Raw genomic sequence first — 23,199 nt, forward strand, 5'->3', positions numbered from 1 at the left:
GATTTCTGAATTTGTTCTCATTTCATCTAACAAAAGTTGTTCCTAAACACACAGACCTCAATTAAAGTTGATTTTACATGGTCAGATATTTTTATCATTACAGTTTTTCAAACATTTAGTTAAAATTTACTATAGATATATGTCCTTATTTCATTAATCTGTTCTGTTTTACTGCATATTTCCAGCCCTTCATTCTACTGCTGCAGAAACTATTTTCATTTGGCTGGCCAAAAATAATAAATCTGTGATGATTCTTTCTGATCCTTCCGGTGGAAACCCTGTTTGCAGTCTCTGTGACGTCATTTCTTGCTCCTGCACTGCCTTGTAATCAAGGTCTGTGCAGTTACACCTGCGGCGGCTCCAATTACGTGGAGTGCGCCTGGGATGAGCAATATATATATATACCAAGCCTGCCTCCCTCTGGATACCTGGAGTGTGCCTCCTGTTATATGACTCAAAACCTGGATCCCAGATTTGCCCTTTGCTGAAGCCCTCATGGAAACCTCTGCCTGGTGAACTGGCAATTTGTATCATATAATAATGTAAACATTCTAAGAGTTTCATATGTCAAGATCATTTTCATTATATACCTCTTCCCAGTTTTGCTCCAGTTGATTGTTCTCACATTTATTTAAAGTTTCCTCTGACCTTACCCGCCTATATTTTACAATTTCCATTGGCTGTTTAAGTTGTTACTTACTGTTATGAAATGTAAAAACTGATAGGTGGTCACTATTGTAGTTAATTAACAGTATTTTTTTATTTTTTTTATTAGGCATGCTCTTAAACTCCACAGTTTGTCAACAACTTCTTCTCAGGCTTCTGCTCTATTTTCTGTCTGCAGCTTTTTAAAGCTAAACGAAGACAACAAGACGTTGATGTGACCTACAGCAGAAACCTGCATCAACTCAGGGGAACATGATAACAGAAGCAGAGTTACTTCCAAACCCAAATCGTTTGCTTTAATATGAACAGAATTATGATCATATTTGCAGATGTTTGATGAGCAATGTGACAGAACAATGATAAGAGGAAAAGTGACAGATAATATTTATATTTTCTATGACATAAACAAGCAGCAGCATCTAAATATGTATACCCAGGATCCCAACTATTACAGAAAGTTAAACACAAAGTGGAGCCCCTAAAATCTAACCCAGAAAGCCAGATTAATAATGTGTAGCACTCTCTGTCCTGCACATTATCAATCTGGGACTGTTGCTATCAAATCTGTTCCTGGGAAAGGAGGGACAATCAGCAGAACTTTCTGAGCAGATTGGATGAAGCGACACCTAGTGCCTGCCTACCAAAGATTGGCTTTAGCCAATCACGTTATCAAATAATTGCAAACAGCTGGCGCCATGACAAACCGCAACAAATTACGGCGGTCAAGACGCTTCTGTTAAGATGGTGACACTTGTGGCATCATAGACGCTGACAAAGCAGATGTGATAGCAGCAGCTATGTGTGCATCCTCCTGCACTAACATATTTATGTTGGTTCAGCCAAGGGCTCGGCTGCCACTATCAGTTTTTCCTTCATTTTGAATGAAAACTGCTTCGTCTCTGCTGCAGTCCTTCACCCCACGTCACAACCACATCTTGTTCCTGATTGGATGTGACAGCAAGACAAGACACAATAGTTCAGCAAAATGTGATTGGCCCGACCCGTTCTGGGTTGGTCTCCAACGTTTGAGGGAGTGGGGCAAGCTAAATTCTTGCACAACTATCACGAGAATTGAAGTTGCAGGCAAGGCTATCTAGAATGATGGTTACAAGTAAAAATCCTTCAAAAACTCAGTAAAAAGTTCAGGAAACACAAAACTAAGTCCTGTCTGTTGTTTTTCACAGATCTGTTAACAAATTGTAAACGTTGCAGCACAGACAAATAATCAGGAAACACTTCAAACTCCAAACACTTTTCATGAACAGATGTGTTTGAGTTATTAAAGTTATTTTGAGTTATTAAACCACTACAAACCTTCAGAGAAGAAAACTGTTTTGTTTTGTTTTTTTTGTATTTAAGGCTTTCCAGATAACGTCCCTCAATCTGAATATCTCATGTCTAAACAGATAAAGCCTTCTTCTCACAGATCCATGTGTTCTTTTCATCACAGCTCTCTGATCTCCATTCTCTGCCCTGGAGAGAAGTTACACACTGACCATCAACAGGCTGCTGCTGTATCCAGGCTCTAAGGAAAAACATCTGTTAGATCAAGGCTGATAGATTTGTTTTCTACAAAGTTTAAGAAATAATGTGTCTCTCACTGATTGGTCAGATCACTTCCATCGATCCATCTCCATTTCCCTCCTTCAGCTCTGAGGCCAATCCAGTATCCTTTAATGTTGTTATTAACCCAACTATTGTCTTTAACAAACTTCTGTGGAGAATGAGATAAAATGATTACAAATTTACTTCACTTACATGATCAACAGTTTTTAGAGAAAATCTACTTTTAGTTCACATAAACAGTTCCACAGCTCTGTCTTTACCTTTTCTTCTTCATCACCAACAACAGTCAGATCTGAAATCTTTCCTCTGCAGTCTTCTCGTGCTTCTTCCCAGGTTTTCTGATTTGGAGGTTCAGCATTATTAACTGCATAGCAGCTGGACTGAGATAGGAGCCAGCCTTTCTGACAAGAACTACACTTTCTCTCTGAAACAACAGAGAACAACTAATACACATTTGGACTGACAAACATAATTATTATTAAGGGTAATATTTTAACACAACTAGAATAGAACGTACTGTTTTCTTTAGGACAGTATTCATCAACGCTCCACTGAGCTCGACTGACGTTCTGCTCATTCCAAGTTTTCTCCATAGTTTCTATTTGTTCTGTGAGGATTTTCTTCTCTTCCTGCAGCTGCTGGGTTTTATTCTTCACTTCATCAAGTTCTCTTGTCAGGTTTTCTTTTTCTTGTGTCAGGTTTTGAATCGTGATGTTCAAATCTGAGCTGACTTTCTTGTTCAGGTCTGTCAGGTTGTGATTTTCCTCCAGCAGCAACATTTGGTTGGCTTTCAGCTGTTTCAGCTCCTGTTCATCACTCTTGTGAGAAAATAAAACTGTAAAACATCAAAGTGTTAAATACCATATGGCTTTATATAGATATAAGTACATCATTTAAACAAAGCTTTAAAAAAAAGCAATACAAATCAGTCCGGATTTTGAGTTTTAGAAATATTTCAACTTCCACTGCCCAGAAATGTAATTTCTATTTGAAATCTAAACATTTTAATATTCTTCGTTGTTCTCAATGGTACTGAACAACAGACATGTATTTTCTTGTGTGATCTAAAAAAATGTGACCAGAGTAAAAGTTTTTATATTTTATTATTCAAAAATGTTATTAAATTTGTAATGTCAGTAATCCTTTCAAGCCCAAAAGGCAGACTACCCTACCGTAAAACTGGTTATAGGCCTCTATAATTAACATTTTACAAATAGAGCTAAGAGAACTCATGTCTGCAGAACATGTAGGCTCCATTTCTTTCATTTATTTTCTGGGTCAACACATTGTCTACGCCTCCGATTGTCCTAACAGAATCTTGAATAGGAATCAGATTTTTTCCCCAAGTTTGTGAGTACAAACGAGGAATTTGACTTTGGATTCCAATGCTCACGGCGCGTAAAAAAAACAGGCAGATAAGCAGAACTGCAAACTCTATTGTTAGAAATGTGGCGTATGAGTAGAATGTAGAAATGGGATGAACAAGTGGAGCGTCAGTCCTGGGAGCAGCATGCACACTGACAGTCTGGGAAACAAGGTCATCAGATAGCACCCAAGTGGTGACACATTATTTTACTGACGACATGTTAGGAAGCATACAGCCCTTGCATGGGCGTGTAGCTAGACTTCTTTATAATGCTTAAGAAGTGATCAGTCGGGGCTCATGTTCGATCAAGAGCCTGTCAGCGCTGATGTGTCTGTAAACCATTCCTCTGCCTTTTAGATTTAATATGGTAAAATATAGTTATGGTTTGAAGAGTATTTGTATTACTACAGAAGTCTACAATGCAGACACCACATTATCAAATAAAAGAACCAGGGGAGGCCGAGAACAGGTCGATATTGAACAGCCTGAACACTATAACAACAAAAATATTACTCGGGTAAAAGATAAGAACAGGCAGTATGGACAAAAGTTTTTTTTTTTTTTTTTTTTGCTGTTTGTCTTCCTTACACAGCTTTAAAGTGCCAGTGTGTAAGATTTCCCACTGGCACACCATCTAGTGGTGCACTTAATGAACTTCACCATAATAACTACTACAGAAGTATCCTAAATGTAACAATGTCAACATGTCCTCCATGTGCTGCTGATGGTTCTCAGTCATGGGGCCCGTTCTTCGTACGTCGCTAACTCAGTTAGCAGGATTTCATTGTTGACGATTTGGCATGATCTTGGATCGTTTGGTTCTTCGAAAGACTTCCTGCACTTGTTGTCATAGCAACATGTGCGCCAGTTTAAGCCTGCTCGAAAGCAGGTTTATTTCATGTAAACAGGATTAGATCACGGCTGTATAAGCGGAGGTGATGGGAAGTCTGTCGTAGCCATGTCCATTTTTACAACAGCAACCTGTTGCGGAAGGTGCAAGAATAATTTGCAGAGTTTTTCGAATTAATCGCGCATTGCGCAATAGACAGGATCCTTTAGCGCAGCGCGACAGTGTAGAGATTTTTCTTGGTGGCTGTTATAAACAGACAAACATCATTTAACAGTGGCTCTTAAAGAGGAAAAAGTGGTGTTAGAGCCATAAATAGAAAATATTTAAGTTATTTGTATGATGGTTTGCTTTTTATTTTTTATCATATTCGGTAAGATTTGTTCAGGCCATTTTATTGTGAAGTTTAGTTTTACTTTGAAAGGCTTGCTTCCTGTCGAGCCGTATATTGTATTAGAAAAAAACGATGGATGGATTATCTAGCCACGGAGCAATAGAGTTTTACCGTGTAAACTGTGGATGACTTGGAAAAGGAAGAACTTCATTTTTTCATAGATAAATAATTTTTTGTTAAAAATCCCAGTTTGCACGTGTCCTTTACTTCCAGTGTCTAAGGAATGACACTGAAATTTGGATCTCTTGACATAACAAGTGGCTTTTTTAAATAAAGTATAATAATTAAAGGCTACAATTTTGTAGAATATTCTTGTATTTCACTTTTACTTGTCCCCATGTTCTAGTGGGTCCCGTGGAGGCTCTGATATAAAAGAACAAATAATATCAAACTATTAAAATGCAAAAATTCATACTGTAGAAAGTGATAGAAACATGTACCATGGACAGTATTTATGCATTAATTTGTCTGCTACTTATTGCCAGCCCTCTCTCCTGGCTTTAGCAGACTTTGAGGTGTTCACTGTCATTTTAATTAATGACTCAAATTCGGCATAACCTTCCATTAAAAGCTCGTGTTCTGCTTGAGAGAAAAACTGTGGGCGTTCTTTGTTCATGCTGAACAGCCAATAGCAGCGCTGATGATCAATGTTTCTACTATCGATACATTTCCCCTTTTAAACAAACGTATGAACACGCAGTTGTCTCACATAAGTCAATCCAGCCATACTAATCGTAAACAACAGGTGTGTTGGAAGAACCCAATTAGCCGGATCATGATTAGCACAATGAAATCATCTTGGATGTGTCATGTGATCTCGGATGTTTTAAGCAACGTACGAAGAATGGAGCCCAGGGGTCCGTTCTTCGTACGTTGCTTAAAACATCCAAGATCAAATGAGACATCCAAGATGATTTCATCCGGCTAATCATGATCCGGCTAATTGGGTTCTTCAAACACACCTGTTGTTTACGATTAGTATCACTGGATTGAGTTATCTGAGACAACTGCGCGTTCATGCGTTTGTTTAAAAGGGGAAATGTATCGATAGTAGAAACATTGATCAGCAACGCTGCTATTGGCTGTTCAGCATGGCCAAAGAACGCCCACAGCTTTTCTCCCAGCAGAACAAGAGCTTTTAATGGAAGGTTATGCTGAATTTGAGTCATTAATTAAAACACCTAAAAATCTGTTAAAGCCAGGAGAGAGGGCTGGCAAAAAGCAGCAGACAAATTAATGCATAAATACTGTCCATGGTAGATGTTTCTATCACTTTCTACAGTATTAATTTTTGCATTTTAATAATCTCATATTTACTTTGTTCTTTTATGTCAGAGCCTCCACGGAACCCACTAGAACATGGGGACAAGTAAAAGTGAAATACAAGAATATTCTACAAAATGGTAGCCTTTAATTATTATACTGTATTTTAAAAAGGCACTTGTTATGTCAAGAGATCCAAATTTCAGTGTCATTCCTTAGATACGGGAAGTAAAGGACACGTGCAAACTGGGAATTTTAACAAAAAAACAAAACAATCTTTATCCATAAAAAATGAAAATCTTCCTTTTTCAAGTCATCCACAGTTTACACGGTAAAACTGTATTGCTCCGTGTCTAGATAATCCATCCATAGTTTTTTCTAATACAATATACGGCTCGACAGGAAGCAAGCCTTTCAAAGTAAACTAAACTTCACAATAAAATGGCCCGAACAAGTCTTCTTACTGAATAGGATAAAAATAAAAAGCAAACCACCATACAAATAACTTAAAATTTTAGATTTATGGCTCCAACACCACTTTTTCCTCTTTAAAAGCCACTGTTAAATTATGTGCTTGTCTGTTTATAACAGCCACCAAGAAAAATATCTACACTGTCGCGCTGCGCTAAAGGATCCTGTCTATTGCGCAATACGCGATTAATTCGAAAAACTCTGCAAATTATTCTTGCACCTTCCGCAACAGGTTGCTGTCGTAAAAATGGACATGGCTACGGCAGACTTCCCTATCTCCTCCGCTTATACAGCAGTGATCTAATCTTGTTTACATGAAATAAGCCTGCTCTGGAGCAGGCTCAAGCTGGCGCACTTGTTGCTATGACAACAAGTGCAGGATGTCTTTCGAAGAACCAAACGATCCAAGATCATGCCAAATCGTCAACAATGAAATCCTGCTAACTGAGTTAGCGACGTACGAAGAACGGACCCCAGGTCATGGTCATTCCAAAAAAGTTAAAAAAGAAAACAACTGGACTTTTTTCCAAAGTTTGAAGACGTTTCTTTTCCCATCCAGAAAGCTTTCTCAATTTAAAATGTCTGGAGTAATGTGGAGTATCAAGCTTTATACCACTGCCTAACAAAGGCCTTGTAATGGCTTAGATAACATGCAAATTAAACTAAAACAGGTCCACTCCTTCGTAACGGGGAGTTGTTAGGGTCATCGTTGGCCTGGTTTACAGGAGCGATATTTTGATCACCTGCATGGAGGTGAGGATTCAGGTGATAATTGGAAGGAATCAACCCCATTGCTGTGTTGTAAGTTTTTGAAAGTTGGAACCTAAGTCATCCTCTTCTGTTCAAGGTAGGTTTCTCTCTCCTTTACCTTCACACCCCTTTCAAACCATCTGTCTTCTTTGTCCAAAATTAGAACATTTTGGTCCTCACAGAGTGTCCTTTGTCCTTAAGGTGTAGGTGGACAGCAGAATCTGAGGAGGTAGCTCCTGTGTTGAGCCATGCATCTGTGAAGAGGTTGTTTGGTTTCTCCAAACTCTTTTGCGTATGCAGTTCAGTGCAGTGAGGAATGTTCTGATCGTTTGGAAAAACCAAACAAGCTCTCCACAGACGCATGATAAAAGTCCCAAAGTGGTGATTTATAGATGGATGATATTTCATACAATGGAAATAATCAAGTCTCCTTGAATATTATGTAGGCAATAGAAATTTAAACACTTTGAAATTTCATACAGTCCTGCAAAATGAAGCTGAAGCGCAAGTTCAATTGAAGAAACTTATCGCCTGCCTCCATTCAGAGTCTGATCCGCCTCTGGCTCATTTTGGCCATCTGTGCTCTGTTGTGCTGACCTGAAGGTAAAACTCTGAACAACCTGTGCTCATGAAGAACCCTCACTCCTGATCTTCATTTTTCACATACTTACTGTGAACGCAGACTCCAATGATGGCCAACACCAAAATCACACAGAGAATCCCAAAGCCACAAGCCAACTTCTGATACCAGCGGCATTTTCCTTCTGCTTCCTTGTCAGACAAAAGTCTTGAAGACACTAATCAGAAATATTCAACATAGAGTTTATTAGGAAAAACATCACCACAGCAAGTGAAATTGAAACCTTTGGATTTTAAACTCCTACAAAATGTAATCAGTTACACTTTTTAATAAGAATCATTAAATTATTTTGTTTCATTGCTACTGAACATCATTCAGCATTCAACAAGGGAGTACATTTTTGGTTTCATTTGTGACTGTATGTAAACAGACAGACAGGCAACGAGAGTTTATTTATGAAACACTTTTTAGTAACAAGACGATTCAAAGTGCTGTACATTAACAGAAAAACATTACATAGGGGAAAAAAACAAACAAACAAAGGAATAAGATAAGTCCAAAGTAAGTTACAATGATACGCTGCAAAAATGTACTAAAGCCAAATTCATTCATGTGTTTTCAAATCTTCCCTCTGATGCTAAAGACTTTTGCAGACTTCCCGACAGTCTTTCATACATTTTCTATTGATTTTGGTTGCATCTTTGTTCAATATCTGTCCAGTAAGCACGCCAAAGCATTCAAATGGACAAAGTATTGTTTAGACTACTCAAACAACTTGGCAAAGAACCAGCCATAAATTGGATCTTCAGGGATTTTGTAGCACTGTTCTAGTACATATGGTGAAGAGAAAATTATATCTTCAGGGTATAAATCACTTCTGTTTGTATGCTTCAATGCAAAAAGCTAATTTTTGGCATATCTGAAACAAAAGCTCAGACATGAAAAAATATATAATGTGATTTAGTGTATATTAATATCCAATGGATAATATTACATAGAGTTACATTTACACTATAGCAGGTAATTGACTGAATGACTCAAAAACTCCAGTTGCATTTGTGAATGACTCTATAAGACCTGAGTCAGTAAAAAATAATCAAATTTCCCATCACTAGTGTGAACAGGATACTGAGCCTAATACTACAAATTTGTTTTGTAGAAGTTTTTCAGCACCATCTTTGTAGTCCATATAGTCAGTGGCTGTGTTGCCTTCTTAACAGTAGAAATCAATTGTCCAAAAATATATGGATTTCTAATTTAGCAAATGTTTTTTTTACAACGTTTTATTAAAATAGTGCTTTATTTTACCTTCTTGGTTATCATTATGAACTGGTTTGAAGCCATAATGCTGATTATGAATTACTTCTACTATAACCATCACATGTTTTTGGTGCTATTGCAACAGTTCAGCACAGGAGGGAGTAGAAAAGCTACCTACTGCTGTCTCCATCTATTCAATCCTGGTTCAACGATGCTCATGTGTGATGAGATGGGACAGAGACTGTTTTTATGCTGTGTACCAAAGTACATTGGTATGTATGATCTATTAAAAGCTGTATTGGAGCATTTTGGCTTCATCTAAATTAAATGGATTGTGAACATTTGAAAAAGAGGCAGGCGTGTACTCCATGGACTTAGTTGGAAGAAGAAAAATAGCCTTTGAGACACGTTTGGATCGCAAAGGATGGATGTTTGTGCTTGATGTGAAAAGGATCATTTCTTAATTCATTCACTGAAACGTAGCACCTGTTCTACAGTGATGCTGTTGGAATTACATAACTAAACACCCTAGCCAAATATATATCTCTTGTTTTTCTGCAATATAAGTGATTAATACTTCTTTCTTTTAATACCATGAAATGATGTCTGCTGAAAGTGCTTGATTGTTGAGTAGAGCCTTCTTTGCAGGCGTCCATACTATATATTCTCTTTGACTGTTAAGGCACACAAAGGAAAAGTGATAAAGATGAGCTGAGTGTTATAAATGTTACAGAAATCCAGGCTAAGTTTAGTTAATTTACATTGAAGGAATCTTTTTTCATAGTTAACAAAGCAGCCAGCTGTGATACGATGATTTTCTGTTCCCCCTGATAGAAGAAATGCAGATTATCTCCTAAGAGTTTACAGTGTTTCATGGAAAGTCCATTAACAGCTCTATTGGCTACTGTTATTCAACATTTGTAGGACTTAACACGTTTTTGGAGAGTTAGGGTTGGTACTAATAGTTTCAGTTTAGGTATTGGTTTTGGTGCTGTTTGGAAAATAAATAAAAAATACTTAAAAAATTGTAAGCTTCCAAGGGAAAAATGAAATTTTTCATTTATCAGTTCCTTTCTGATGAAAGTTTAATTGAAATTTGCACTCTTTAAATGGTCATTTTAAAGATAACTAAGCCTGTTGTAGCAGAGTTTATGGATACAATGATCTTATGTTTGAATTTACTGCTTTTAACAACTTACCGTTTGTGTCAGGCGTTTGCTGAGCCGTTTGATTTGATATCTTCACTTCGTCATACACAACCTCCTCCTCTTTGTTAGCTGAAAAAAGGGTTTAAATGACTTTATTTCACAATTAACCTTAAACTTTAATGTTAAATTAATGGTGTAATCATCTTTTTTTAACCCTTAAAGTACATGTCGGTGTTTTTTCCTTCTGTCAGCGGGTCTTTAGAATTGGAGGCAAGTTAAAATATCAGCAATATCACTGATATGATCACAGCTCAGAAAAGGAAGGTTTCTCTCCCAGGGAGATATCTGACTTTTCACTTTATCACGTACCCATACTGAAAGCTACACACATGGTAAAAGCTGAACATTTAAATAATTTTAACATGTTCCTTTAAAATACAGATCATGCTGAGTGTCCTCCATGCTAATTAGCACCCTGCAAAGGCTGACCTTCCCTCCATCCAGGAATTGTTCAGGTCAGAAAAAGGGCATCTAACATCTCTGCAGACCGCACACATCCTGCAAAACTGTTCAGACTTACCTTCAGGTCAGCGCTAAATTGTGCTATATGCTAAAACCAGACTGTTCAACAGTCAGAGTACCCAGATATAAATCATGCTTATTTGTACCAAACCAACCATTTATTCAGCTTTTGTTCAAAATGTGTAAATTCGTATTTACAAGAAAAATATTTCCATTTACCTTTTTGTAAATTGTTCTTAAAATGTCTTCATTGAGAGCAAAGTGGAACGGAAGTTAAAAGCCTTGTATTAAATAACTGGGCAGTTAAACCTGATTGTGATTCTGGTTCTTACAAGAACCTTTTGAGAAGAAACAATCCCACAGCATCACACTATTAAGTGCTTTTTCCTGCATTCGTTATTTTTATTGGGCCAGACTCACCTGAGTGCTTTGGCTTTTCTTATTTGACCAAAGCACACAATTCAAGTGAAAGCTTCAGTAGTAGGTAGCAATCTCTGCGTATTGCCATTTGAGATGAAGGTACAGAAAAGGATTTTACTGGCACATCTTCCAAGCAATCAGATGACATGCAGAAAGTTTTGAAATGTTACTATGAACACTGTGTGAACCCAAGATGTCTCGCCTTGCTTTGGTTCTCTGACTGTAAGCTGTGGGAACAAGATAAACATGGTTCCTCATTCAGCCATTGTTGTCACAATTACTTTAAACTTCCTCACTAATGCTCCAGATATAGATAAGTTAAAGAGAATAGCTATTTGCCTCTAATCAACAAATGTATGTCTTGTGTTCTTCATCTTTCCCACTGTGAAGAGGAGTTGCTTGTATTTTTAGATTTATACACCAACTTGAAATTGATGTTTTCGCCTCCAACTGAATTTATAAGTTCAGCTATACTTATATTTTGTTCTCAAAACTGTAGATTTAAACTTCTTTTTTGTTTAAATTATAAAAGACCAATTCAATTTTTCATTTAGATCTGTCTTCCATTATATAGTTTCTGTTTTTCATTTGGCATTCACTTGTTTTTAATGTGTTCCTCATTTTTCCATCAATTCAGTTTTTTCTCTAAAAAAAACATTGAAATGAAGACTGAATTTATTCCTTTGCGGCATGAGTTACTGTATGCAAACTCAAACAAAGAAACGCTAATTCCAGTTACCTATTTATTTAAAAAATACATTCTCATAGAGGAATACCTCAAGTGACTGTAAAAAAGACTTTTAATCACTCCCTTCCTTTAAACAGTGTCATCAGCCTCTTACAAGATTTTGGTTTGCTACAATTTTTTTCCTGTTTTGTTTTCAACAGATCTTATTAAAACTGAAAATTGTTTCATCTTTGGATGTTAGAAACAATTCAATTCAGTTAAGTGTTTTTATCTGTATGTTTCCCAAAGCAAACTTTTCAAAAGCTTTTTAAAAGATGATTCTTCTCTTTTCTGTTTACTCAAGAATTTATCAGTCTACAGCAACCCGATAATAAATAAATCAACATTACACACAACAGTGATCACATAACCACAGACAAAGACAGCTTCATGTTAGTTGGAGAAATACTAAAAGACACAAAACTCACTTTTCTGGGGTCTCTTGTTTTTAACAACCACCGAAGCATACAGAACCTCATCCTCTGCCATCTTTACAGTCTGACTGTTAAAGCTGAGCTGGTTTTATAACTAATGTGCCACAATTATTGAGACAGCATTACTCAGGAGGTGTACACATGTCCTGTAAACCACAAGTTTCTGTAAGACTTTGACAATTTTTAACTTCTGCAATTCTAAAACTAGACAAATCAATTGCAACGTTAGCTCTAGAAAAAGCTTCAAGCCATGATGAGTTCTCATATTTTATATTTATATATATAAAGCAATCAGAATTCAGTGACTGGAGTCACAGTGTTGACTAGTTAAGCCATTGCTTTTGTACTTTAAAAAAAATTGTGATCCTGGGGTAAAGTTTGAAGCTTGTGGTTTACAAAGAGGAAGAGGCTTAGTTACTCTGTTTTCTTGTGAAAACCCTAACCCAAAGCTAGACGCCACGCGCTACTGATCCATGTGCTGCGCTTTGAAGGAGAACGCTTGTTCTACACCTGGTCTGATACTGGTACTTCATATGATGAAACAATGGTGGCCTTGGAACTGCAATTTGCACCGAAGATGAATGTTGTCACAGCAGGATACAGTTTCGACATAGAATACAGCGGGTTGATGAGACGGTGCCATAATACCAGTTTATTGAGAAAGCTTATGCGCCAGCGTTGAGTGACAGGCGTTTATTGGAACTTTAACTCACATTGGACACTGCTATTACATTACAATCGTCCAGGACCCTCAGTGGATCTGCTGCTGCTGTACATGCCCGGTAGCCACAGCGAAATGCAACAGCTGTGGTAAGACTGGATATTTTTCAAGGTCTGTCTAAATAATTGGGAGAATTGGGAGAATTGGGAGAATGAAATGTTCAAAATCATAGATTTTGAAAATTTCATCATAAAACACCCCAGTTGTATTGTCACAGTTCATCACCAGCTTTAGGTGTTTTTATTGATTTTTACTACATTTTTACAACACGTTGTCCTAAATCACCTTCCGCTTTCTCCTTCTGTCCAGGCCTGAAGAAGAGGGTCTCCAGGAGGAACCTTTTATTTATCCTCACTGAGATCCAGAAGGAAGAGGCGCTGCACCGGGCTCGGCGTGAAGAACAAATGGAGCATTTGTTAGATTCAGCCATGCAAAGGAAGAAGATGGCCCAGAATGCTGCTTTCAATCAGGTAAAACTATAGTCTTATGTATTTTTAGATGCCTCTGTCGCTCAGCTATCTGAAAATCTAAATTCAAGGATTTGATCTGTGTTCCCTCCTAATTCTCCCAATTATGTTTCCAGCCGTTCCAATGCACACCTTTTACCGTCGTTTACAGCAATTAAAGTAATCACTGCACACCTTGTCACAATTTATCTGTTAATCTGTGGTACACACAACCCTGGTGATTGCTGGGGAGAGCAATATCATGGACATGGTAGAAAACCCAGATGAAATGTTGACCAGACTTTTATTTCAGATTTCAGACAGCTTAGACACTCTTTCAATTATTTTTTTTAAGGTTGCTTATGTAAAATTATGTGTCATCAGCGCAGGCATGAATAACACTGTCGATCTATGATTAAAGTTTGATATGGAGTGAAAATGGAAGTCTGAGAGGAATCATCACGCATTTTGGCTACATTTTACTACTTTACCATCTGCCCTGTCAATTTTCCCTGTCTCCAAAATTAGCGTACGCATGGGTCTGAGCTGCAATGAAGACCGAACATTTTCCCATCAAGTTTTTCTTTTGTTCTGTAGATCCTAACTTTTGCATGGAAAGTGATGTATGCCAGTTGTATAATCTGACCCAATCTGTATAATATGATTGAATTTGTCTTTGTAAAGTGCCTTGAGATGACATGTTTCATTAATTGGCGCTATGTAAATAAAATTTAATTGAAATTTCGGGTGCCATTTTGGCTGGATTTGCATGATGTTCTAATTACGGTTGAAACATTACTGAGTACGCAACAATTTTGAGCTATTTTACTTTTTTGAACGGAAAGATTGTATTGGGAGGCCCGACAGTTGTGCTTCCCGATGTATTTCTGTAACTCACCAATGCGGAAAACGTCACATTTACCTCAGGTGCACATGCACACTCTGGTCAGTTTGCCACATTTGGAATAACTTGAGCCTGACAAACATTTATTTGCATGTTGATCAGATTATTAATCGGCATAAACCACCCCTCTCATTCGGATTACAATTTCATTCTGATTTAGCTTGATCCGATCATCATATTCCGATTGGCTTGTTTACATGACGCTTTTTTATTCCGACCGGCCCTTTATTCCGATTACCTTTGTCCATATAAACATAGCTACTGTGTGTTTAAACAACTGTTGAGATAGCACATAGATTTTGAACATTTCATCATAAAACACCCCAGTTGTATTGTCACAGTTCATCACCAGCTTTAGGTGTTTTTATTGATTTTTACTACATTTTTACAACACGTTGTCCTAAATCACCTTCCGCTTTCTCCTTCTGTCCAGGCCTGAAGAAGAGGGTCTCCAGGAGGAACCTTTTATTTATCCTCACTGAGATCCAGAAGGAAGAGGCGCTGCACCGGGCTCGGCGTGAAGAACAAATGGAGCATTTGTTAGATTCAGCCTTGCAAAGGAAGAAGATGGCCCAGAATGCTGCTTTCAATCAGGTAAAACTATAGTCTTATGTATTTTTAGATGCCTCTAAAGCCTTTGACCATGTAAATCATAGAAGATTATTTTCAAAACTGTTTCGAGCTGGGGTGCTCAGATATGTAGTAAGATTGTACTGTACAGTAACCAGATATTAAATAAATTAGCATTACATCCAACCATTCAATCAGCTTCATCTTAGCTGGAGGAATATTAAAAAACACTAAACTCACTTCTTGTGCGTCTCGTGCTCTTAACGATCACTGAAGCATACAGAATCTGTTCCTTTGCCACCTCTACAGTCAGTCAAGTAAGAGTTATTAGGAAGAAGTAGGCTTGTCCTGTAACTCTGTAACCTGTAAGCCTCTTAATGAGCTGAGAGTTTTTAACGTCTGTTGTTTTAGATCTAGAGAAGTCATTTGCATTATTAACTATTCTGGTGAGAAGCATCACACCATTAAGAGCTCTCACATTTGAAGGATATCTAAAAATATAAAACAATCAGAATTCAGTGGGCAGAGTCACAGGCGATTTTAACACTTATTTAAGCTCTAGTATTTCACCAAAGAGGAAGAGGTTAGTTACTCTGTTAGATTTTTCACAGAACATTTCACACATATAAGAGTCACACCAGCCCACCGAGAGTGAAACTGTGAGTTTTAGCAGAACAAAAGTGTCTGCAACGCTGTCTGCAAATTAATAGCAAATAAAATAAATAGATCAATACATGGGGCAAATCATTCATATTCACTGAGCTATGTGTGGATCTAGGCTGTTTGGTTCTATCAGACCTAGCAATAGGGGAACAGACAAGAGGGTGTGTGTCATGCACACACCCTGGGCAGGCACGTCCCTAACTATTAGAATGTAACAAAAGAAGAACAAACTATGTTGCACACTGATTAGAATTTATTTTCCAGAAACAATACTAGATGTCAAATACATATCATTTCACACTATTGCAGGTGTATTCTGAGCTTGCGTTCACATGACGCACGATCCTAAAACATCAAATGCATGTTTGTAACAACCAACAACTAAAATAAAGAACTTCACTTCAAATAACTAAGTGATAACTCTTTGAACTTTGGCAGAGTGGATCACGCCTGCACTTCACTGGGGCTGTGTTTTATTATTGGGTAGTAGAAAGGGGAGAAAAAAAGAGTTCGACCACCGACTGCTTCAGCTTCAAACGAGCGGTGGGTCAGGAATCCTCCTGAACCTCCCTGGCCACCCCAGCCCTGGGTGTGACTGACTTTACCCACTAATTCCATTAGACCATTGCACTATAGAGTGAAGCCCCCTTCGGTCCATTTCAGAGACCCAGAGGTGAATTGGTCCTCCTCATGGCCTTTCATCGTCTCATTTAGCCTCCAGCCTGTCCACCTCTGTGCAGTGTGCATGGCTGCAGCATCTTCTCACAGCAAGCAGGGACACCTGCAGCTGCAAGGGACATTCCTCAAATGACGTCAAATTACTAAATTTAGAACAGGCATTGTGCCAGCGTGGCGGCCATCTTGTGGTTGGACAAGCTGTGTAGAGTGGAGAAGCAGTGATTATCCATTACCAAATGTCTTCGATCTTTTCAAACAACCACGTGCCGATGTGTTAAAAATATTTTGTTTAACCCACTAACTGAATGATAATGTAACAACCCTGTTCTTTTTCTGCGCTAACAAAAATAAAACATCTCTATTTTCACCTGTAGATGGTTGGAAATGAGACGTATGGACTGGATTCCCTCTCCCTGCTGCATGCACGCTTCTGACACGGGGGACACATATTCTGGTGGGGATAACTCGGAGAACCAGGGCAGTGAATCCACAGAGCTGATTAACGTTAGGTGGAATGTTTAGGCTTATATTTTTGTTTTGGAGAACACTGCAAATGGCTTGATTAGGCCTAGCTCACATAATGCTGGAACGTGTTAGCTACCACACAGCCCAACCATACCAGCAAAAGAAAACCTCTTTCCACTAATACACCTTTCTTTCCGCCAACTTTCAATTGAGTTCAACTTTATTTATATAGTGCCAATGTATGATACATGTCATCTCAAGGCAAAGTCAAATTCGATCAACTCAGACAGGTTGATCAGAAAGTTTCCTCTCTAAGGAAACCCAGCAGGTTGCATCAAGTCTCTCCAAGCAGCATTCACTCCTCCTGAAAGAGCGTAGAGCCACAGTGGACAGTCGTCTGCATTGCTGATGGCTTTGCAGCAATCCCTCATACTGAGCATGCATGAAGTGACAGTGGAGAGGAAAACTCCCCTTTAACAGGGAGAAGAACCACCAGCAGAACCAGAACCAGGCTCAGTGTGAACACTCATCTGCCTCCACCCACTGGGGCTTAGAGAAGACAGAGCAGAGACACAGAAAGCACAGAAGCTCACACTGAACCAGGAGTACTTTCTATGTTAGATGGTAATAGTGGATGATCTGCATCCCCTAATGATGTCACAGCTAACAGAACGCCAGACCAGGTGTACCTTCTATGAAGAGAAAAAATGTTATTTCAACTTTTAACTTTTTATTTTCTGTCAAACAATGCAGATTGGAGAGCATCTCTTGCTGTTCGATTTATTGTAGCTACTATTGAGAAGGGTACACTATCCTCGTCACCTCCCAATACTTAGATGTTACAGGTGGGAGAAATGCATCCTCTGCAGGATACAAGATTGGCGTTGGTACAATATCATGGGGTGACATGATTTTAAGCGGGGATTTTCACGGTTATTCAGAATTGATTTTGTGTTGTTTTATAAATAAATACTGTTTCACATGTGTTTGATTTTGAGATACTGCCCTATTAGCTAATGCAGTACGGTTTAGTAGTGATTTTATAATCGTAATAATGCTAATTATAAGTTACTCATTTAATTTTTTCTGATTTATTTCACTATGATGGTTTTGATTTGTATTGCTTTTTAATGTTAAATGCTGCATGCTTTGTTTATGATGTTTTGCCTCAATATGTTTACCAGAATGACAGGAGTGTTTTTGTGTATCTCACCTTCTTAGCTGTGTGATTATATATTCAGTACACAGATTTATGTGGACTCTCTTTCGAGAGTCCAAGAGGGAAATTGTTATGAAAATATATAATCACGTACATGATAATAGTGTATTTTAAAGTTATACATATATTAACCTTTAACACAGTAACCTGGGATGGGAGTTAGTTACAGAATACAATACGTGCATTGAAACTTCAGTAAGAGTGCCAGCCGCAGCACAGAACGGGAAATTTATGAAAGTCTTCTGGAGAAGATGGTGTTTTACATTTAACAGTCGAGTGTCAGGAAGCACATGTCTGAGGCAGACTGAACGTCTCCAGAAAAGGGGGGTTAGTGCGGCCCCCTTTGGAGCCGTCTCTGTGTTAAAAGGCTTGTTCCGAGGGTTAACGCGGAGACACATTTTACAATGCATGGAAGATACTTCAGGGTAAGATGAGGCTATCCGCATTGTTGATAAAACTTGTAAGTTGTCTCCCATTTGGAATTCCAAATTGTAATAAATATATGTTTTAACTGTTTTGCCTTTGATTATTTGTCTCCTCTTTTCCTGCCAAATCATCGAACCGGATGAATGAGACGGGCCGTGGTAACATGAACGAGCCCTGAGCTTTAGCAGTTTCCCTTTTTGCAGCGTGAGAACGTCACGGAGCAGCTGTATTTGCACTGAGACTAGATTACACACAGGTGGACTCTATTCAGTCGTTTGCAATCATCAGGAAAGAAGGCAATTGGTTGAAGCATGGAGCTTTTCTTTGTAACTTGAACAAGACATTTTTGCAAAAGAAATTATTTCTCAGAGATTTAAGGTTTTTCTGAGAAACCATAAAAGTGTTTCTTATTTTTTATTTCTGATAAAAAGTCAACAACTTCTCAGGCTTCTGCCCTTCTTCCATTTTCTGTCTGTAGCTTTTTAAAGCTAAACGAACACAACAAGACGTTGATGTGACCTACAGCAGAAACCTGCATCAACTCAGGGAAACATGATAACAGAGACAGAGTTACTTCCAAACCCAGATTGTTTGCTTTAATGTGAACAGAATTATGATCATCTTTGTGCAGCTCAGGAACAAAATCAGGCCTCACAGATGTTTGATGAGCAATGTGACAGAAAAATGACAAGGGGAAAAGTGACATATTATTTATATTCTCTATGACATCTTTAAACAAGCAGCAACATCTAAATATGTCTACTCATGATTCTATCCATTAAAGAAAGTTAAACACAAAGTGGGGCTCATACAATCATGGTTATAAGTGAAAATCATTCAAATTCTGAGTAAAAGGTTCAGGAAACATGAAACAGAATCATGTCTGTTGTTTTTTCAGGACCTGTTAATAAACTGTAAATATTGCAGCACAGACAAATAAACAGAAAAACCTTGAAACTCAAAATACTTCATATAAACTGATGTTGTGTGCCAGTAAAACCCTTTTCTAAATTCTGGTGTCTTTAATGAGGCTTCGCTTTATAATCTCTACATTTGTTACATTAAATATGAGATGCATTAAAAAGCTATTTTACAGTTCAAGGTGTTTTGTTAAAAAAACAACAATATTTTACATAAAAGATCTGTGAAGCCTTTTAATTTATTTGCATTTAGGACAGTCCCAGAATATTTCATGTCTAAACAGATAAAGCCTTCTTCTCACAGAGCCATGCGTTATTTTCATCACAGCTCTCTGATCTCCATTCTCTGTTCCTGAGAGAAGTTACACACTGACCATCAACTGCAGGCTGCTGCTGTATCCAGGCTCTAAGGAAAAACATCTGTTAGATCAAGGCTGATAGATTTGTTTTCTACAAAGTTTAAGAGATAATGTGTCTCTCACTGATTGGTCAGATCACTTCCATCGATCCATCTCCATTTCCCTCCTTCAGCTCTGAGGCCAATCCAGTATCCTGTAATGTTTTTATTAACCCAACTTTTGTCTTTAACAAACTTCTGTGGAGAATGAGATAAAATGATTACATATTTACTTCACTTACATGATCAACAGTTTTTAGAGAAAATCTACTGTTAGTTCACATAAACAGTTCCACAGCTCTGTCTTTACCTTTTCTTCTTCATCACCAACAACAGTCAGATCTGAAATCTTTCCTCTGCAGATTTCTCGTGCTTCTTCCCAGGTTTTCTGATTCGGAGGTTCAGCATTATTAAATGAATAGCAGCTGGACTGAGATAGGAGCCAGCCTTTCTGACAAGGACTACACTTTCTCTCTGAAACAACAGAGAACAACTAATAAACATTTGGACTGACCAAAATAAATATTATTATTAAGGGTAATATTTTAACTCAACTAGAATAGAACATACTGTTTTCTTTAGGACAATATTCATCAACGCTCCACTGAGCTCGACTGACGTTCTGCTCATTCCAAGTTTTCTCCATAGTTTGTATTTGTTCTGTGAGGATTTTCTTCTCTTTCTGCAGCTCCTGGTTTGTATTCTTTACTTTATCATGTTCTATCTTCAGGATTTCTTTTTCTTGTGTCATGTTGTGAACCTGGACGTTCTGCTCATGCAGCTGCTGGTTTTCCTTCTTCACTTCATCAAGTTCTGTCATCAGCTGTTTCAGCTCAAACTGAGCAATAAGGTGAACTAAGACAATGGCAAAAAGAAAAACATTAATGGTGGTGATGCCTTGGTTTGTCATTCATTACCTTTTTATCTGTGGTGACCTTAACAACTTTGAGCTCATCACCTGATGTTCAACAGTGAGAAGACTGAAACAATCCGCAGTAAATTTATTTAATATTTTATCAAGTGCTTCAAGCTGCAGATAGATTAACTCATTTTACATCATGTCCCAAGTAAAGCCCTGCATCTGATTACTGTATAAAAACTCAGACATGAAAATCTCTGCTGATGGTGTTCACTGTTCAGTAAATTAATACCATCAAAGCAATAACTGCATCTGACAAGAAGTCTTTAAAAAGAAGTTTGTTGAAATTAATTTCCTGAGAGATCTGTTCAGATGTAACCTAATTAGCAATAAGCAGAGGAATTAAACAACTAAATGTTAGATGACCTTTATAACAGGAACTCACAGTGGATATGAAGTGGGATAACTACCAGCAGAATCAGCCAATAAGCTGCCAGTTGTGGGAAAAAGTGGGAAAAAGAAGGAAACGTGTGACCTGAGGGAAGAAAAGTAAAAAATTAAAAAGTTCAGTTTTAGTTTTTCAACAAAATCAAACTGTCTGTAACCCTGAAAGTATTTTTATTTTAAATTCTCTTATTTCAAGTATAAAATTTGACTTTGGACATGGAAGTTAAATATTTCTTATGCTTAGCATCATGTAATCTAATGTAACTATCTTCAGGTTCTACCTGGATAGGCTCTTACGTTCTTCTCAGCACCCTCTGGAAAATTGACATAATCAGCTTCTTCAGTTTTCTCTGAAAGGTAAAACAATCAGAAACAATTGGTCTTCTGATCTAAAAATCTCTAATCGAAGGTATTTATTGTCATTATATAACCATAGTGACACACAGACAGGAATGAAAGAAATCCATGAAAAATAATGAAAAATTAGCATTTATATAGAAGACCCTCAAAAATGCAAAAACACACAAGTAAAAAGTTACATTTAGAGTTAAACTGTAGAGCAGAAGAGAGAATTATCAGAAGGGGGAAATAATGTACCAATGTTAATAGATAATAAGGCATATTCAGATAAAGATGAAATGTTCAAGTTGAATGTACCCAACAAAACTTCCTGAGTAGCTAAAACGTTTTCAAATAGTCCTTAGCATCTGATAAAATTAAAATGGTTAAGACAAAAAAATGTATCAGGTTATTTAGGTCAAATTACTGAGTTCATTTTATGAAGGTTGTCTTCAACAGATCAGCAAAAAATTGTTGTTTCCACTTTCCATTATTCTGGCTTCTGGTTAGTTTATTCGTCTGCGGTTTCCCAGAGCCAATTGTCACCAGATACTTTGTTTAATCCAACAGAAATTGCTTAAAAATGGGTTTGAATTTTTTATCATGTTTTTCTTTTTAATCTTTTTTGAAAATTTTTACTTTCTTGCAAGTCATTGCTTTAAATATGTTTCATATTAAACCTGAATTATACCATATATTCAGTTTAAACACTGTAAAATAAGCAAAATGTCAAATATTCACAAAATTCTGTAACTGAATGTAAAAACCTCCTTATTGTCTGTCTTACCTGCAGATAAAGAAACATTTGTGTTCTCAGGCCATCCATCCAGACTTTGTGCTTTTCTGTCCATTCTGTAAAAGTTTCAACATCAGATGAAGGCTGAAGAGGAACTGTTAATGAGAACAGAGGCTGACTTTATGCCCTTAAATGTTAGTTTCTGCTTCTGCTTTTATGACGTGTCAGAAGTCTTTACTACCCAACATCTTCTCATAGAGCTGCGGTTAACTTTCTGCTTCTAAACAAGAACTTCAATTATTTTATCATTTCCTGTTGAGACTTTACAAAGGAACAAACCAGCCTTACCAAAAAGAGTGAGAAACAGGATGATGTCCAACCCAAAGGATGGGTTCTAAATGGATCATGCAGAAACTTAAACGGCTTCCTCAGAGATCAGGAAGTTGAGAAATGTGTGGCTATAATTTCTGCTTTGATCATCCGTCATCATTAGTATTGCCTGCCATCGAGTTCCAGCTAACTGTTTAGCATAGTAGGAAATACTTTTTGGTAATTTAACATATTTTGTTGAGAATGACACCAAAGCTGATTTAAACATTATCTACCAAACCAGCCTCCACCTGTTTCTTGGACTGGTCTGTTAAAGGAGAAAAAGATCTAAGCTTAACAGAAAGTGGTCAGACCTGCAGAACTGTTGATATGCTTCAATAAAGTGAATGTAATAAAATTAATGTCTTTGGATTTTCAAGATATATTAGAGATGATCGGTTCTAAAGTCTTTTAATAATCTTTTCAGCTTAATGATAATATTAATGATTTGAAATCTTTCACTTGATGTGGGTTTTCTCAGGATTATTTACCAAAAAATTATCAATTCTCCACCTCAAAACGTCAAAGTAATATTTATTGCAGAGGGCAAAGAAGAAACTAGCAAACAGAAAAACTAACACACACCTGGAAGCTCACATAGAGCGGAAAAGTGAAATAATCATCCA

General features: G+C 37.4%; 2 protein-coding genes across 3 annotated transcripts; both read right to left on the reverse strand.

Moving 5' to 3' along the window:
• Positions 1-923: 923 nt before the first annotated feature.
• Positions 924-12,469, reverse strand: LOC118562686 (C-type lectin domain family 4 member G-like). Of its 2 annotated transcripts, none has more exons than XM_036135421.1 (7): positions 12,409-12,469; positions 10,363-10,440; positions 7,995-8,120; positions 2,750-3,067; positions 2,493-2,656; positions 2,268-2,377; positions 924-2,191 (listed from the first exon to the last, which is right to left on the reverse strand). In XM_036135421.1, the coding sequence occupies exons 1-7, from the start codon at positions 12,467-12,469 to the stop codon at positions 2,065-2,067; spliced, it is 984 nt and encodes a 327-aa protein (XP_035991314.1). In that variant the 3' UTR covers positions 924-2,064. The 2 variants fall into 2 exon arrangements, with proteins under 2 accessions (XP_035991314.1, XP_035991312.1); XM_036135419.1 differs by having other exon boundaries at positions 925-2,191; positions 2,268-2,380.
• A 6,607-nt stretch (positions 12,470-19,076) lies between these two features.
• Positions 19,077-21,210, reverse strand: LOC105922975 (C-type lectin domain family 17, member A-like). Its single transcript, XM_036135422.1, has 5 exons — positions 21,128-21,210; positions 20,394-20,678; positions 20,134-20,297; positions 19,909-20,021; positions 19,077-19,832 (listed from the first exon to the last, which is right to left on the reverse strand). The coding sequence occupies exons 2-5, from the start codon at positions 20,641-20,643 to the stop codon at positions 19,703-19,705; spliced, it is 657 nt and encodes a 218-aa protein (XP_035991315.1). The 5' UTR covers positions 20,644-20,678; positions 21,128-21,210; the 3' UTR covers positions 19,077-19,702.
• Between the last annotated feature and the right edge of the window lie 1,989 nt (positions 21,211-23,199).

This window comes from Fundulus heteroclitus, chromosome 3, assembly GCF_011125445.2.
Source record: "Fundulus heteroclitus isolate FHET01 chromosome 3, MU-UCD_Fhet_4.1, whole genome shotgun sequence".
In the NCBI taxonomy this organism is placed as follows: Eukaryota; Metazoa; Chordata; class Actinopteri; order Cyprinodontiformes; family Fundulidae; genus Fundulus; species Fundulus heteroclitus.

Coding starts and splice junctions, on each gene's coding strand:
- LOC118562686 (XM_036135419.1), bottom strand. CDS start 12,469: ATGGCAGAGGATGAGGTTCTGTATGCTTCGGTGGTTGTTAAAAACAAG. Junction 3,068..7,994: donor CATTGGAGTCTGCGTTCACA/GTAAGTATGTGA, acceptor GATGTTTTACAG/TTTTATTTTCTCACAAGAGT. Junction 2,192..2,267: donor GGAAGTGATCTGACCAATCA/GTGAGAGACACA, acceptor GTTTTTCCTTAG/AGCCTGGATACAGCAGCAGC.
- LOC105922975 (XM_036135422.1), bottom strand. CDS start 20,643: ATGACAGAACTTGATGAAGTGAAGAAGGAAAACCAGCAGCTGCATGAG. Junction 20,298..20,393: donor ATATTGTCCTAAAGAAAACA/GTATGTTCTATT, acceptor CTGTTGTTTCAG/AGAGAAAGTGTAGTCCTTGT. Junction 20,022..20,133: donor TTGGTGATGAAGAAGAAAAG/GTAAAGACAGAG, acceptor CATTCTCCACAG/AAGTTTGTTAAAGACAAAAG.